The sequence below is a fragment of the Cataglyphis hispanica genome, chromosome 4 (assembly GCF_021464435.1).
Source record: "Cataglyphis hispanica isolate Lineage 1 chromosome 4, ULB_Chis1_1.0, whole genome shotgun sequence".
NCBI classification, from domain to species: Eukaryota; Metazoa; Arthropoda; class Insecta; order Hymenoptera; family Formicidae; genus Cataglyphis; species Cataglyphis hispanica.
In genome coordinates, this window is record NC_065957.1 from 5,666,987 (window position 1) to 5,679,386 (window position 12,400).

The 12,400-nt window shown below is 29.3% G+C and overlaps 3 protein-coding genes across 3 annotated transcripts; all 3 read right to left on the reverse strand.

Moving 5' to 3' along the window:
• Positions 1 to 481: 481 nt before the first annotated feature.
• On the reverse strand, positions 482 to 3,683 carry LOC126848579 (odorant receptor 67c-like). The gene is made up of 9 exons (XM_050589567.1): positions 3,528 to 3,683; positions 3,091 to 3,210; positions 2,903 to 3,020; positions 2,338 to 2,602; positions 2,143 to 2,265; positions 1,075 to 1,165; positions 852 to 988; positions 605 to 737; positions 482 to 532 (listed from the first exon to the last, which is right to left on the reverse strand). Exons 1-9 carry the CDS (start codon positions 3,681 to 3,683, stop codon positions 482 to 484), a joined length of 1,194 nt encoding a protein of 397 aa, XP_050445524.1.
• A 487-nt stretch (positions 3,684 to 4,170) lies between these two features.
• LOC126848570 (odorant receptor 4-like) lies at positions 4,171 to 7,058 on the reverse strand. The gene is made up of 9 exons (XM_050589552.1): positions 6,903 to 7,058; positions 6,154 to 6,273; positions 5,898 to 6,015; positions 5,325 to 5,589; positions 5,135 to 5,257; positions 4,902 to 4,992; positions 4,665 to 4,801; positions 4,414 to 4,546; positions 4,171 to 4,341 (listed from the first exon to the last, which is right to left on the reverse strand). Exons 1-9 carry the CDS (start codon positions 7,056 to 7,058, stop codon positions 4,291 to 4,293), a joined length of 1,194 nt encoding a protein of 397 aa, XP_050445509.1. The 3' UTR covers positions 4,171 to 4,290.
• Positions 7,059 to 8,645: 1,587 nt separating this feature from the next.
• LOC126849288 (odorant receptor 9a-like) lies at positions 8,646 to 11,448 on the reverse strand. Its single transcript, XM_050590976.1, has 9 exons — positions 10,943 to 11,448; positions 10,746 to 10,865; positions 10,553 to 10,670; positions 9,960 to 10,221; positions 9,760 to 9,876; positions 9,321 to 9,411; positions 9,095 to 9,231; positions 8,774 to 8,906; positions 8,646 to 8,699 (listed from the first exon to the last, which is right to left on the reverse strand). Exons 1-9 carry the CDS (start codon positions 11,084 to 11,086, stop codon positions 8,646 to 8,648), a joined length of 1,176 nt encoding a protein of 391 aa, XP_050446933.1. The 5' UTR covers positions 11,087 to 11,448.
• Positions 11,449 to 12,400: the final 952 nt, after the last annotated feature.

Sequence of the window (12,400 nt, forward strand, 5' to 3'; positions counted from 1 at the left end):
AATTCTCTTAGATGAAAAATAATGTTTATAGCGAGTGAAATATAATCATGAGTAATTGACAACGTTTACCAGGTTAACTATTCTGGTAGATGAAAGATTTGAACGATCGGGCATTAATCATAGGCATATCTGTAATGCTCTTTTATGATTGATTTGATATAATGATGATCATATAGTCTATACTGTTTTGTAATAAAAACTTTGATACTATCGGCATATTGTCATGTATGTGTATGTGTTTAATGGCGCGTCACAATTGTGACTCTGCCATGTATTTCATTGAATCACGATTATTATCTTATAGAAACCGTAGCGGCGTTTTGTCAAAATAATGAAGTGTATCCATGAGTATACTGATATTTTTCGATTATTTTACCGTAAATATGAGTAGCATATTTTATTATTACTTAAATAACGGAGTATCATACAACATCTTTTTATCGACAATTTTACACTTTTCAGAAAAGAAATCCTGAAAGTTTTACCTTACAGATTGTAAAACTGTAAAATACGAAGCGGATGCACGTACAACCTGGAAAAGGAAAGTACTTTTCTTAATAGAAAGATCATTATATAAAAGAAATTATGGGACATAGTCTCTTACCGCGCTAAAACTGGGAAGAGAAAGAACCATAACTTTTCCAGCGGTCAATGTGCAAGGTGAGATGCTCCTCAACATTATCATGTTTAAAAGTTTTCTTGATTTCGATGATGTTTCATACCATTCGCCTCGATAACTAATGGTAAGAATTTTTATATCGGCTTAGTTCTATTATATTATTATACATTTTTAATTTCTACTAAACAAAATTTAATAAACGGAAAATCTGCACATACATTCTTTGACTTACATTGATGTGTATACACGATCGCTATGATCGATTATTTGTTGCCCTAACCAACATACAGTAAATAAATGTAATAATTGAGCGATTATATATCCCCCATGTCGGATTGCGATTTGTGGCGTGAGGGTATCATTGGTTGCCTAAATATTTTGAAACGGAACAATTTTAATGATTAAATTTACAAAATGGCGCATATTGATGCATTACGCATATATTTAGCCCAAACCTGTACAGCTGAGAGACTCATAGCTCCTATAATTAAGCCGACCTCTATGAAGAACGCCTTTGAATAAACAGTTTCCAAAAGATCCGCAAATCTTATTTAAAGAAAAATTAATAATTATATGTAGTCTCTCTTGAAAGTATATAAATTGAGAATGTCTATATTTTTCTTAATTATTCAAAATTATTGACTAAAGACTTGTTAATAACAGCCGATTTTATTAATATAAGCCAATAATATACATTCTCGCTATCTCGGAATCTAGTGATCTAAAAGGATTTTCGCGCGCTAAAACTAAATCCGTTAACAAAATTGGTCCATCAGGTTCTTGTCAGATTCATTTTTTGCACTTTTTGATCGGTATCTATATTTCTGGATAGGAATGTGTCACAATTCATTTCAAATGAAGTCTCAAATTGAAGCTTGAGACTTGTACTCTGTGTAAAAAATCTTAGAAACTTCCAAACCAAAATTATTAATTTTTATATATATATGATTATTGGTTTTTATATTAGTAATTACATTTGTTCTGATAACACCAGCTAAAAGTATAAGGAAAAAACATTTTTTTTTTTTAATTTATGATCGATTATATCTCTAACCAGAAGCGTGGTGCAAATTTCGAGTTATAAGATTTCTAGTTTACGTAGAAAATCTGAAAAATCTCAAACAATTATATTTTTTTTTTTCTGTAAAGTAGTGGTACAAATAATACAGAATGGGGGACACTAAAAACATTTCAAAAAAAAAAAATTGTATTATATATAATATATTGCTTCATGACTTCAGTTATGCTCAATTGAATATTTTCAAAAGTCTCGATGAATTTGTAATCCTATTCGTTCCTATTCAGAGATATAATCGAAAAATGCCAAAAATGCTCTTTTTTGCATTTTTCGTTGCGTCTATCTCGATAACCTGATATGGATTAATGGATAAATCTTGCCAAGGGCAAAGACTTGTCTAAGACTTTTGGTTTCAAAGTCACCCTAAGTCCAGCTCGAGATAGCGCGAATGAGGTGAAATTTGTCGATTTGTGTAATGAATTACTAATTATTTATAATTACTAACTGTAAGGCATTTTCATGTTTTCGAATACAGTAAACAAAATTTTTGTAAGTTTGATCATCTTCCTCGAGCATAGCGAGTTCTTTATCCTGTTCGACAGATTTTCGTATATGCTCCAATCGGTATCTAACAAGCAAAACGAAGAAGAAATCAATTTCTCAAAGCTTAGTCGATTTATATTACCAAATGCGTGCATACCTAACGATTGAAAATAGTGCGCAGCAATGTTGTACTAGAATAGCTACGCAGGTATCGCATGAAACTATAGCAGTGAGTCGAATGGCGGTAGCCAAATAATTATGAATCAGCACAGGATAATAGTATTTATTGAGATCTACGAAATATTCGACATGATATGGAAATCCTACTGGTCTGGTCGAATAGTTGGAAGCTACATTTTCATTGATGATCTTTGGAATTATCGCCATGATCGGAAAGAGACTGCCAAACGCATACATGCCACCTAAATTTAAGTAATGCTTAGAAGAAAATATACTCGAATTTTTAGCGCATCCGAAATTAAATGTAAGAGCATTTGACGACACAAATAATCTTTCCGAGAAATTAATATACATTTAAATTAATTTTTAACAAGTATCCAAGTATATATAATTTTTTAACAATTATCACACGATCCCGTACATAAAAAAAAAAAATTGTTATTAGTCTAACTAATAGCTTCTAATAACTTCTTTCATTATGATTGTTCTACTAATTTCGAAATATAATATTATAATGTAATTTTTATATATTGATATCTTACTAGCATAGCCGATTGTAATGCTTCTTCCAGTTTCCGCAAATTTATGCAGAATTTCGAATTCACTTTTGATAGTCCATGATTGCCAGTTCCTTTGTATATGTATAAGAAGTATTTTGATCTATGGCTTAAAATTTTATTTATTTAGAAATGGGAAATGTGCGCGCTTGTTATACCTATCACATGCATACCTTTTCAATATTGCACAGTAAATTTACCATCTTAACAATGCACGCGCAATCTACTATAAGCGGCGGTATACATTCAAGTGTTGCATCAAGATCGCCACGTAATGTTATTAAAGCGAGTACCTTGAATATAATAATTTGTATCAAGATAAAAAAATATCTATGCCAAGCATACATTTTGCGAAGAATATAAAAAAAATGCAGCAGAATCGGTTTAATAATCTTCAACATATTAATAATTTCCAACATTTTTAACTGATAATTATATGTTTTTGTATAAATTTTTATATAAATGTTTTTTGTTTTTAAAATTATCTTTATCTTATTATGCTACGCGATGAGATAAGGGAAAAGATTTCTCCACAAAAGTATATAAAAATTAATTGCAAATGGTTATAAATCAGAATTGCAATATATGTATAGAATCTGATGTATTATACCTGCGTGATGGCTTGAGTTATACCAAGAAATGACACTGTAACAAAGGCAACTCGCCTATATATATCCTGTTGAAAAGGCCACAGTCCCAGTAATGAAAGTAGCACGCGATTCAGTCTATATAATCGAGACCGAAAGATATCGCTCGGTGAATCCATCTTCAGCATTCGATTGAGACTACTGTATCGTCGATATTGTCTCAGTTGATTCAGATTTTCAGTTTAATAAAAAATTCTCTTAGATGGAAAATAATGTATACTGCGAATGAAATTAATATAATCACGAGAAATTGACAACGCTTACTGGATTGATTACTCTACTAGATGAAAGACAAACGATTGAGCACTAATCATAGGCATATCTGTAATGCTCTTTTATGATTGATTTTATATAGTGATGATCTTATAGTCCATTCTTATGTTTCGCAATAAGAACTTTGATATTACCGACTGTATGTATCAAGTATCAAGTGTTTAACGGCGCTTCATAATTTTGCTAATTTTGCCTGCCATTTCATTGAATCGTGTTTATTATCTTAAGAACCGTAGCAGTGTTTTGTCAGAATAATAAAGTACACGAAGTAAACAATAAAATATGTAAATTAAACAATAAAGTACAGCATGAGTACTGATATTCTTCGGTTATTTTATCGTCAATATGAGTGACACACATTTTATCATTATTTAAACGACGTAATATTATACAACATTTTTTTACATCGATAATTTTACACTTTTTAGAAGAGAAATTCTGAAAGCTTTACATTTATCGTACAGATTGTAAGACTGTAAAATATGAAGCAGATGCACGTACGACCTGGGAAAAGACAATATATTTGTTCATAGAAAGATCATTATATCAAAGAAATTATGGGACATAATCGCTTACCGCGCTAAAACTGGGAAGAGAAAGAACCATAATTTTTCCAACGGTCAATGTACAAGGTGAGATGCTCCTCAACATTATCATGTTTAAAAGTTTTCTTGATTTCGATGATGTTTCATACCATTCGCCTCGATAACTAATGTTAAGAATTTTTATATCGACTTAATTCTGTTATATTATTGTACATTTTTAATTTCTATTAAACAAAATTTAATAAATTTGTCGGAAAATCTACACACACATTCCTGACTTACATTGATGTATATACACGATCACTATGATCGATTATTTGTTGTCCTAACCAACATAAAGTAAACAAATGTAATAATTGAGCTATTATGTATCCGCCATGTCGGATTGCGATTTGTGGCGTGAGAGTATCATTGGTCGCCTAGATATTTCGAAACGGAGCGATTTTAATAATAATTAAATTTACAAAATTGCGCGAATTTATATACATACAAACATTACACTATATATTTAGTACAAACCTGTAGAGCTGACAAACTCATCATCGATACGATCAAACCGACTTCCACGAAGAGTGCCTTTTTGTAAATAATCTCCAAGCAATTCGCAAATCTTATTAAAAAAGAAAATAATCAGCAAATTTGACATTTGGTTCTTTTGCTCCGCTTATTCCCTTTATATTCTAATATTATATTATTTAAATAGAAAATTACTGTCGTTTTATGCAATTATATAAACGTATGTGAGTACTAACTGTATAGCATCTTCGTGTTTTCGAATGCAATACACGAAATTCTTGTAAATCTTATCATCTTCCTCAAGAAAAGCGAGCTTTTTGTCTTCTTCAATAGACTTTCGTATATGTTCCATTCGGTATCTAAAGAACGAAACAAGAGATATAGATCTTTTATTTTGTTCAATTTGTTTAAATCGTTTAATCGTACCTAATGATTGAAAACAATGAGCAACAATGTTGAACCAAGATAATTACGCAGGTATCGGACGCGACTATGACAGTGAGACGAATGGCAGTGGTTAAATAATTATGAATCAGCACGGGATAGTAGTACTTGTCGAGATCTACAAAATATTCGACATGATATGGAAATCCCACTGGTCGCGTCGAATAGTTAGAAGTTATATTTCTGCCAATTATCTTCGGAATTATCGCCATTATCGGAAAGAGGCTGCCAAACGCATACATGCCACCTAAACTCCATATATTATTATTTAGAAGAATTATATTTGAGAAAATTTTAATCGCTCGCGAAATTAAAATTGGATTAAATTTATTGTGACTTGATCTATTGTGCTTTCGATGCGATAAAGGTAGACAAAAAATTAAAATAATTTTTAGTAAATATTTAAATTGTGTTATAAACCGTGTATGTATCACGGAATAATATGTTATTAACTGTATTAATTAACATAATTATTATTTAAACCTTTTTTCATTACAATTATCTTTTGCCGCTTGATTTTAATAACTAACAAAATTAATAGCGTTTGTATCTTACAAGCATAACCGATTGTGATATTTCTTCCACTCTCGGCAAATTTGTACAAAATTTCGAATTCGCTGTCGATGATCCACGATTGCCAATCTCTTTGTATGTGCATAAGAAGTATCTTGATCTATGGCTTGAAATATTGTTTCTTTAGTAATGTTATTTTGCATACACATGTATGTAACATTCCTAACACTTCTAACATTACATGTAACATATCTAACACTCGATACGAGATCGATATACTGCACAATCTTCTACGTACCTTCTTCGTATTACAAACCAAATTTGTTAGTTTAACGATGCAAAGACAGTTTACTAAAAGTGGTGCTATACATTCAAGAGTCGCATCTAGATCGCCGCGTAACGTCACTAAAGCAAGTACCTTGAATTTAATAATTTATAGCACGATAAAAATATCGTTAATACGTTTCAATATTTTTAACTTTTAATATATTTTATATGCACTGATGTTTATATATATATATATTTCTTGTTTTTAAAAATATATGTATTGTTTTAAATAATATAATTTTATATTATTTGCAAGAATATATATGACTTTACAAAGAAAGAGGAAGGTAGAAAGAGAAGAGAAGAGAGAGAGAGAGAGAGAGAGAGAGAGAGAGAATATACTAAATATAAACATAATAAACAATATGTATACAGAGTATCTTCCTGTCAATTAAATGTCAAAGTTTCAGAAGCATGTGGAGAAGGGAAGAAACTAAGAAAAAAAATTCTTTACAGATTTGCTCGTTTTTGCTTTGTTTTGAAGAAAACCACAAAAAAGAAATGAAAAAAAAAATTTTTAATAAAAAACTTAAAACAACAAAATTATTAATAAAATTATTAAGTTTATCAAAACTTGTATAAATTTATTGTTTATTATTTAAATTTATCGAAAAGTACCATGAGATAAAAGTTGTTATTGTTTTTAATATATTGTTATATATATATATATATATATTAAATTAATACAGATAATGTAAGAATTGCTACACACGACTTTACCTGAGAAGTAAACTGCGTTATGGCAATAAATGACACGACAACAAGGATAATCCATCTGTCTCTGTTCTTTTGAAAGGGCCATTGCCCCAGCCATGAAAGCAATATACGATTGTGTTTGTATTGTCCGGACTGAAAGATATTGTTTGGTGTATCCATTTTCATCACTCGATTACGACTACTGTACTGCCGATATCGCTTCACAATTTTTAATCTAATCAAAGATTCTCTCAAAGAAAATAAGATAGACATAGTGAATTATATAGTCACGAGAAATTGCGAATATTTACTAGGACTGATTACCCTTACTAGAATGATGAAAGGCTTAGGCGCGATCGAATATTCATTACATGAATGTATTTCTCATGTTTTTTTTTTCGCGATTGATTTTAGACAGTGATTTATCTTATAGTTTACATCTCTTCTTTGTAATAAAAGTTCTTATGTCCTTATTGTAAAACCCTCCAATTTAATAACATTTTGCAATATCACTATCGTGATATATCATTGTCGTGTGTTTATTCAGATCACGTTTTCATTAAAGAATCTATGACAGATCTATATTTTCGAGAGCCTGAAACTGATATTTCTGAGGAGATATCTTTTCAAAATACATTTTATTTACAAATGAATATAACGTAGTATTTTTTAATTTATTATTGATTTATTATGAATTTATTATAAAATAAATATAAGTAACAAAAAAGAAAAATCATATTTTCAAAATACACATACATATAAAAATTGAATTAAAATTTGTATCCGCAAGATTTGGAGTAGAGCGATTGTTAAAATACTTTACGTTTTGATGAATGTATATCTTATAGTTTGGAAGGGATTGTAAGTAACTATTGCACGTAAACTATCAATATGGAATCCATTACTATTAGTAGTCAAAAAGAAGGTAGTGTAATGGGAATTCGATAAAATGAAGTAACAATATTTCTTTGTGTCTAAAATAGCCTTCACATTATACAACAACACATGTACACAATACATGTACACAACTCGTACATTTATATGTTTACGTTCGTAAGGAATGCCACGCGGCAATGGACGGCATGACAAATAAAGTCATATATGTAGATATAAAGCCGCGAGAAATTATAAAAATACGCGTAACCGTTTCACTTCTACATAGCCGTTAGATATACGCATTATATCTGCCTAAAAATTCAGATTTAACGGAAAATATAGAGAGCTATCGATAAAGCAAGAATGCCGATCATTCTCATCAGTGTGTATTTTAGTCAGACTTGTGTATGCTCTTGAAGTTTGTACATTAAATTTATGCATTAAACGTCATTATCTTCCAATTATTTCTTAATCATTTGGCTAACGAGATACATTAACTATTTAAATTTGTATAATAATATAATATATTTTTTACACATATACGTATATTCATGAATGATTTTGATTTATGCGTAATTTACACAGCAAAGCTTTTTTCAACATTTTACAATGTTTATAATCTATTGTTTATTAAGTAAGTCTGATAATATTATACAATGCGCACACGTGCTTACTTTCACAATTTGTTTTAGCAATTATATCAGTTATTAATAATTGAAATGAAATACTTGTATATACACGTATATTTATGTACATGTATCTATTAAAATGTTATTTTGTCTAAAAGTAGTAATTGATAGCAGCATAAAATTTAAAATCTTTTTAAAAATTAAACTCTAATTAAACATGAGTGTGTATTAGAAAAACTTTCATATATATTATATCACAAAATTATTGTTGTAGTGACGTGAGCACCGCAATATAAGACATGGAAACTTGTAAAATCTGAAAGTAATATCGCAAAAACTGTTGTATTTTACAAGAAATAATTATCTAAATAATACTACGTTAATACATACCGAGCTCAAATTCTCCATTGACATTACATACAATTTGCCAGCTTTTATTTGGCACGGTTTAGAAGCTCGCAGTAACGTGAACCTCAATAGTTTTTTGGATCTCAGTGAAATATTGTACCAATTGCAGCTGTAACTGTTAACGCATTCGACAGATTAATTTCTCATATACTTGCTACTTGTTTATCAAATGATGATACTAATTTGTAAATCATACAAATAAATGTATGTAAATAATTATGAAATACATATGTTTTGTAATTGCAAATGCGTTTTAGTTTTTACTAATTTTTTGACATTTTAATGATTATTTTATATGCATACATTACTCTATGAAATTCGTTGCTATGATCGATTATTTGTTGAGACATCAGGCTTAGATAAAATATGTGTAGCAATAATGCGACATTACAAGAGACGATTCTAATAATTTGATCCAATTGAATATCCATCATTATCAACTTAAACAATATACGGCTTTATTGATCAGATTAAAAAAGAGAAGCAAATAGTTGAATTTTATCTAACATAAGATTTACCGAAAAATTACCTCAGCCGCGGAAAAGCTTCCAGCTATTACAACATTTCCTAGCAGAAAAAGAAAATACGTTGCGTAGGTGGATGAAAGCAGCTCGGAATATCTTTATATAAAACAATAAAATAAATATATTGATTTATTTAAATGAATCTAATATATCTTTAGTATTGTTTCATATAAAATTACATATACACCCACACAATGCTGTATGTATATATATATATATATAAAATCTTTTAGATACATATGTGTATATATACATTTATACATGTATATATTATATATGAAAAAAAAGATGATATGAAAATTTTATTATATGTGTATAAAAGTGCACATGAATTAAGCTCCATATAAAACAGCAAAGCAATTAATGTAGAAGTTTTGCATTCTACGATTTCTTATATTAAATAGCACGTATTTCTACATCTTTAAAGATATCACAAGAACTAACTTTAAGGCGTGTTTGTACGATTTAATGCAACCAATTATGACATGATAAGTTTCATCGTCTGTTATATTCGGCTCGATCATTACTAAACTCGAGTCTTGTATGCTCTCCATATTGTACCTATTAAAAATTTAAACAAAAAAATTTAATTTTATTTAGAATTTTTTTCACACATTGCAGTTTTATGCGCAGAATTGACTTACCGTATACCCTCAAATAATGCGCAGACATGTTGCGTGCAAAGTATGAACATACCATCAGCAGCTGCCCACACCATCGCTATGCAGAAAACACCGACGAATCCATGAAGCATCAACAGGTTGAAGTACTTGTTCACATCGAACACGTGTTCTAAGCGAAATAAATATCTGGCCGTGTAAGTTTCGTTCGTAGGTAAAAGCGAATACAGCCCACTGACGATGATGGGCATAGTGGAGTAAAAAAAAGCCAATATACAAAGTAGAGCTGCAACAAATCATTTTTCTTTTTCCAGATTTTGATTCGGAAATAACAATAGTTTACTAAAAAAGAGGAATTTTTTTCATTCATTGAAGCGCATTAAAAAAGCGCAATTTCTAAACGCAATTATTAAAACTGAAAACTTTCAAAATTTTCAATTTATATGTTAATCTTTTTTACAATAATTTTACAATAATTAAAAAAAACAAAGAAAAAGGATTAGAGCATTTTGATTAAATAAAATACAGAAAAAGTTGACATTAAAAATTATCATCGACTTTTGATCGTTTTATTATATTTAGTTAATATGACAAAAATTCTTGTAAAGATTACTTACATGTATATCTTATTACTAATGTTCTACTGTGTTCCGCATAATTTTGTAATATTTTATTTTCCGGTCCTGTTTGTGTCCTTTTCCAGGTCTCTTCTATGTGCCCCAAAAGATCTTTCATCTGCAGTTTGAACAAACCGTACGACTTAAAATTACAATCCGACTAACTTTGCATGACAAAACGTAATATACAAACTTTATTTTTATTATATATACAGTTGATTAATTTTATGATAATAATACTGTTTATTAGTAATGCCGAAGCATTCTCCATGATAATGTCCAGATTCCTTATCTCAGCTGTCAAACCCCAAAGCTACATATATAGGAAACAGACAATCAGTCTCGATTCTAACGTATTACTATTGTATGTATCTAATGCATCTTAAACACCTCTAAGCCCGACAAACTGCAAATGAAAAACAACGTAAAGACGAGCATTATGTTACCCTCTAGTCGAGATTGAAACGGCCATTGGCCGATGAGACATAGTAACGTTTTATTGATGTAATAGTAGCGATTGTCATAGAAAGACATTTTGTATCATCAAACTACCGAAGGGGAAAATATTGTGACAGACGGTCACAATATCTCGTCGAATATTCAGTCGCTTATTCGCGTAATTTATCGTGTATTTCTTTAGAGATAATTTTAAAAAGTAATTTAGCGTGAAGAAAGAGCCGCGATGAGTTACGTAATAATGTACGATATCGCGAAGCAAAGTATTACATATGTATAAGTAATGAGTCGTTTTTCTCTATCATTCGCGCAATTCTTTGTGATCGGCAAAATACGACTGCAAATGAAGTTATATATCCTTTGTTTCACACAGTAAGCGAACTTCGTAAAACTTACACGAATATATGGGACGAGAGATGGCACGCGGACTTTGTACACAATTGAAGGTCAAAGTATATATTTATCTTATTAAAATGATTGATTAGCATCAGACGAAACTTTGATTCTATCAAACGGAGCATTTGTCTGTATGTAATATTAATTTGCTAAATATATCCATTGATTTCGCTGTAGGCATTATTGGCAAGAAAGAAAGAGAAAGAGAGAACAAGTATATATAATTTCGTATATAACTACTCATAGCTTGTAAGTACGTATATTATTGAATATTAGTACAATATTATTGAATTTATAAAAAATAATAATCAGACTTATAAATTATTTTTTATCTAAATTTTTTTTATAAATTTTATTTAAATTTTGACCTCTTTATATGTACACACACACACACACACACACACACACACACACAATATATATACAATATATATATATATATATATATATATATATATATATATATGTATGTATATATACAGGGTTCGGCCGAATAATATGTACAAACGGGCACAGAGTGATTCCTTATGAAAGAATAAGAAAAAGAAATAATAGAATAAAATTTTTCTATTTAAGGCTTTGTTTTCGAGAAAATTGAGTTTAAATATTCATTTAAATTCAATTTATCAATTTAATTTATCAAATAAAAAAAATTTATTCGATTCTTTTTTTTATTTTTTCATGAGGAATCAGCCTGTGCCCGTTTGTACATGTTATGCACGGCCGGATTCTGTATATATAAAATTCACATTATATGTGATATAAATAAAGAAATTTTACCGTATATAATTATATTCGCAAAAAACGTATGAAAAGTTGAATTAAAGAAATACATGTAAATTACAAGAGTTAGTGTTAATCTAAGTTTCAATTCTTAAGTAAGAAAAATATTATATTATAGCATGTTGTTAAATATATTGTTTTTTATTTGAATGCAACCAATGTAATAATATTTAAAAAAAATTAATTTTAATAAATGTAATAATATTTTCTAAG

What these genes read in the sequence shown, in the direction of transcription:
- LOC126848570 (XM_050589552.1), bottom strand. Translation starts at nt 7,058, where the DNA reads ATGGATACACCAAACAATATCTTTCAGTCCGGACAATACAAACACAAT. An exon ending in TCATTGTTTTCAATCATTAG is followed by an intron (nt 5,258 to 5,324) that starts GTACGATTAAAC and finishes TTCGTTCTTTAG; the next exon opens with ATACCGAATGGAACATATAC. An exon ending in TGAGTTTGTCAGCTCTACAG is followed by an intron (nt 4,802 to 4,901) that starts GTTTGTACTAAA and finishes CGAAATATCTAG; the next exon opens with GCGACCAATGATACTCTCAC.
- LOC126848579 (XM_050589567.1), bottom strand. Translation starts at nt 3,683, where the DNA reads ATGGATTCACCGAGCGATATCTTTCGGTCTCGATTATATAGACTGAAT. An exon ending in GCACTATTTTCAATCGTTAG is followed by an intron (nt 2,266 to 2,337) that starts GTATGCACGCAT and finishes TTTGCTTGTTAG; the next exon opens with ATACCGATTGGAGCATATAC. An exon ending in GATCGTGTATACACATCAAT is followed by an intron (nt 738 to 851) that starts GTAAGTCAAAGA and finishes TCTTACCATTAG; the next exon opens with TTATCGAGGCGAATGGTATG.
- LOC126849288 (XM_050590976.1), bottom strand. Translation starts at nt 11,086, where the DNA reads ATGTCTTTCTATGACAATCGCTACTATTACATCAATAAAACGTTACTA. An exon ending in GTATATATAATAAAAATAAA is followed by an intron (nt 10,671 to 10,745) that starts GTTTGTATATTA and finishes TTCAAACTGCAG; the next exon opens with ATGAAAGATCTTTTGGGGCA. An exon ending in TCGTACAAACACGCCTTAAA is followed by an intron (nt 9,412 to 9,759) that starts GTTAGTTCTTGT and finishes TTTTATATAAAG; the next exon opens with ATATTCCGAGCTGCTTTCAT.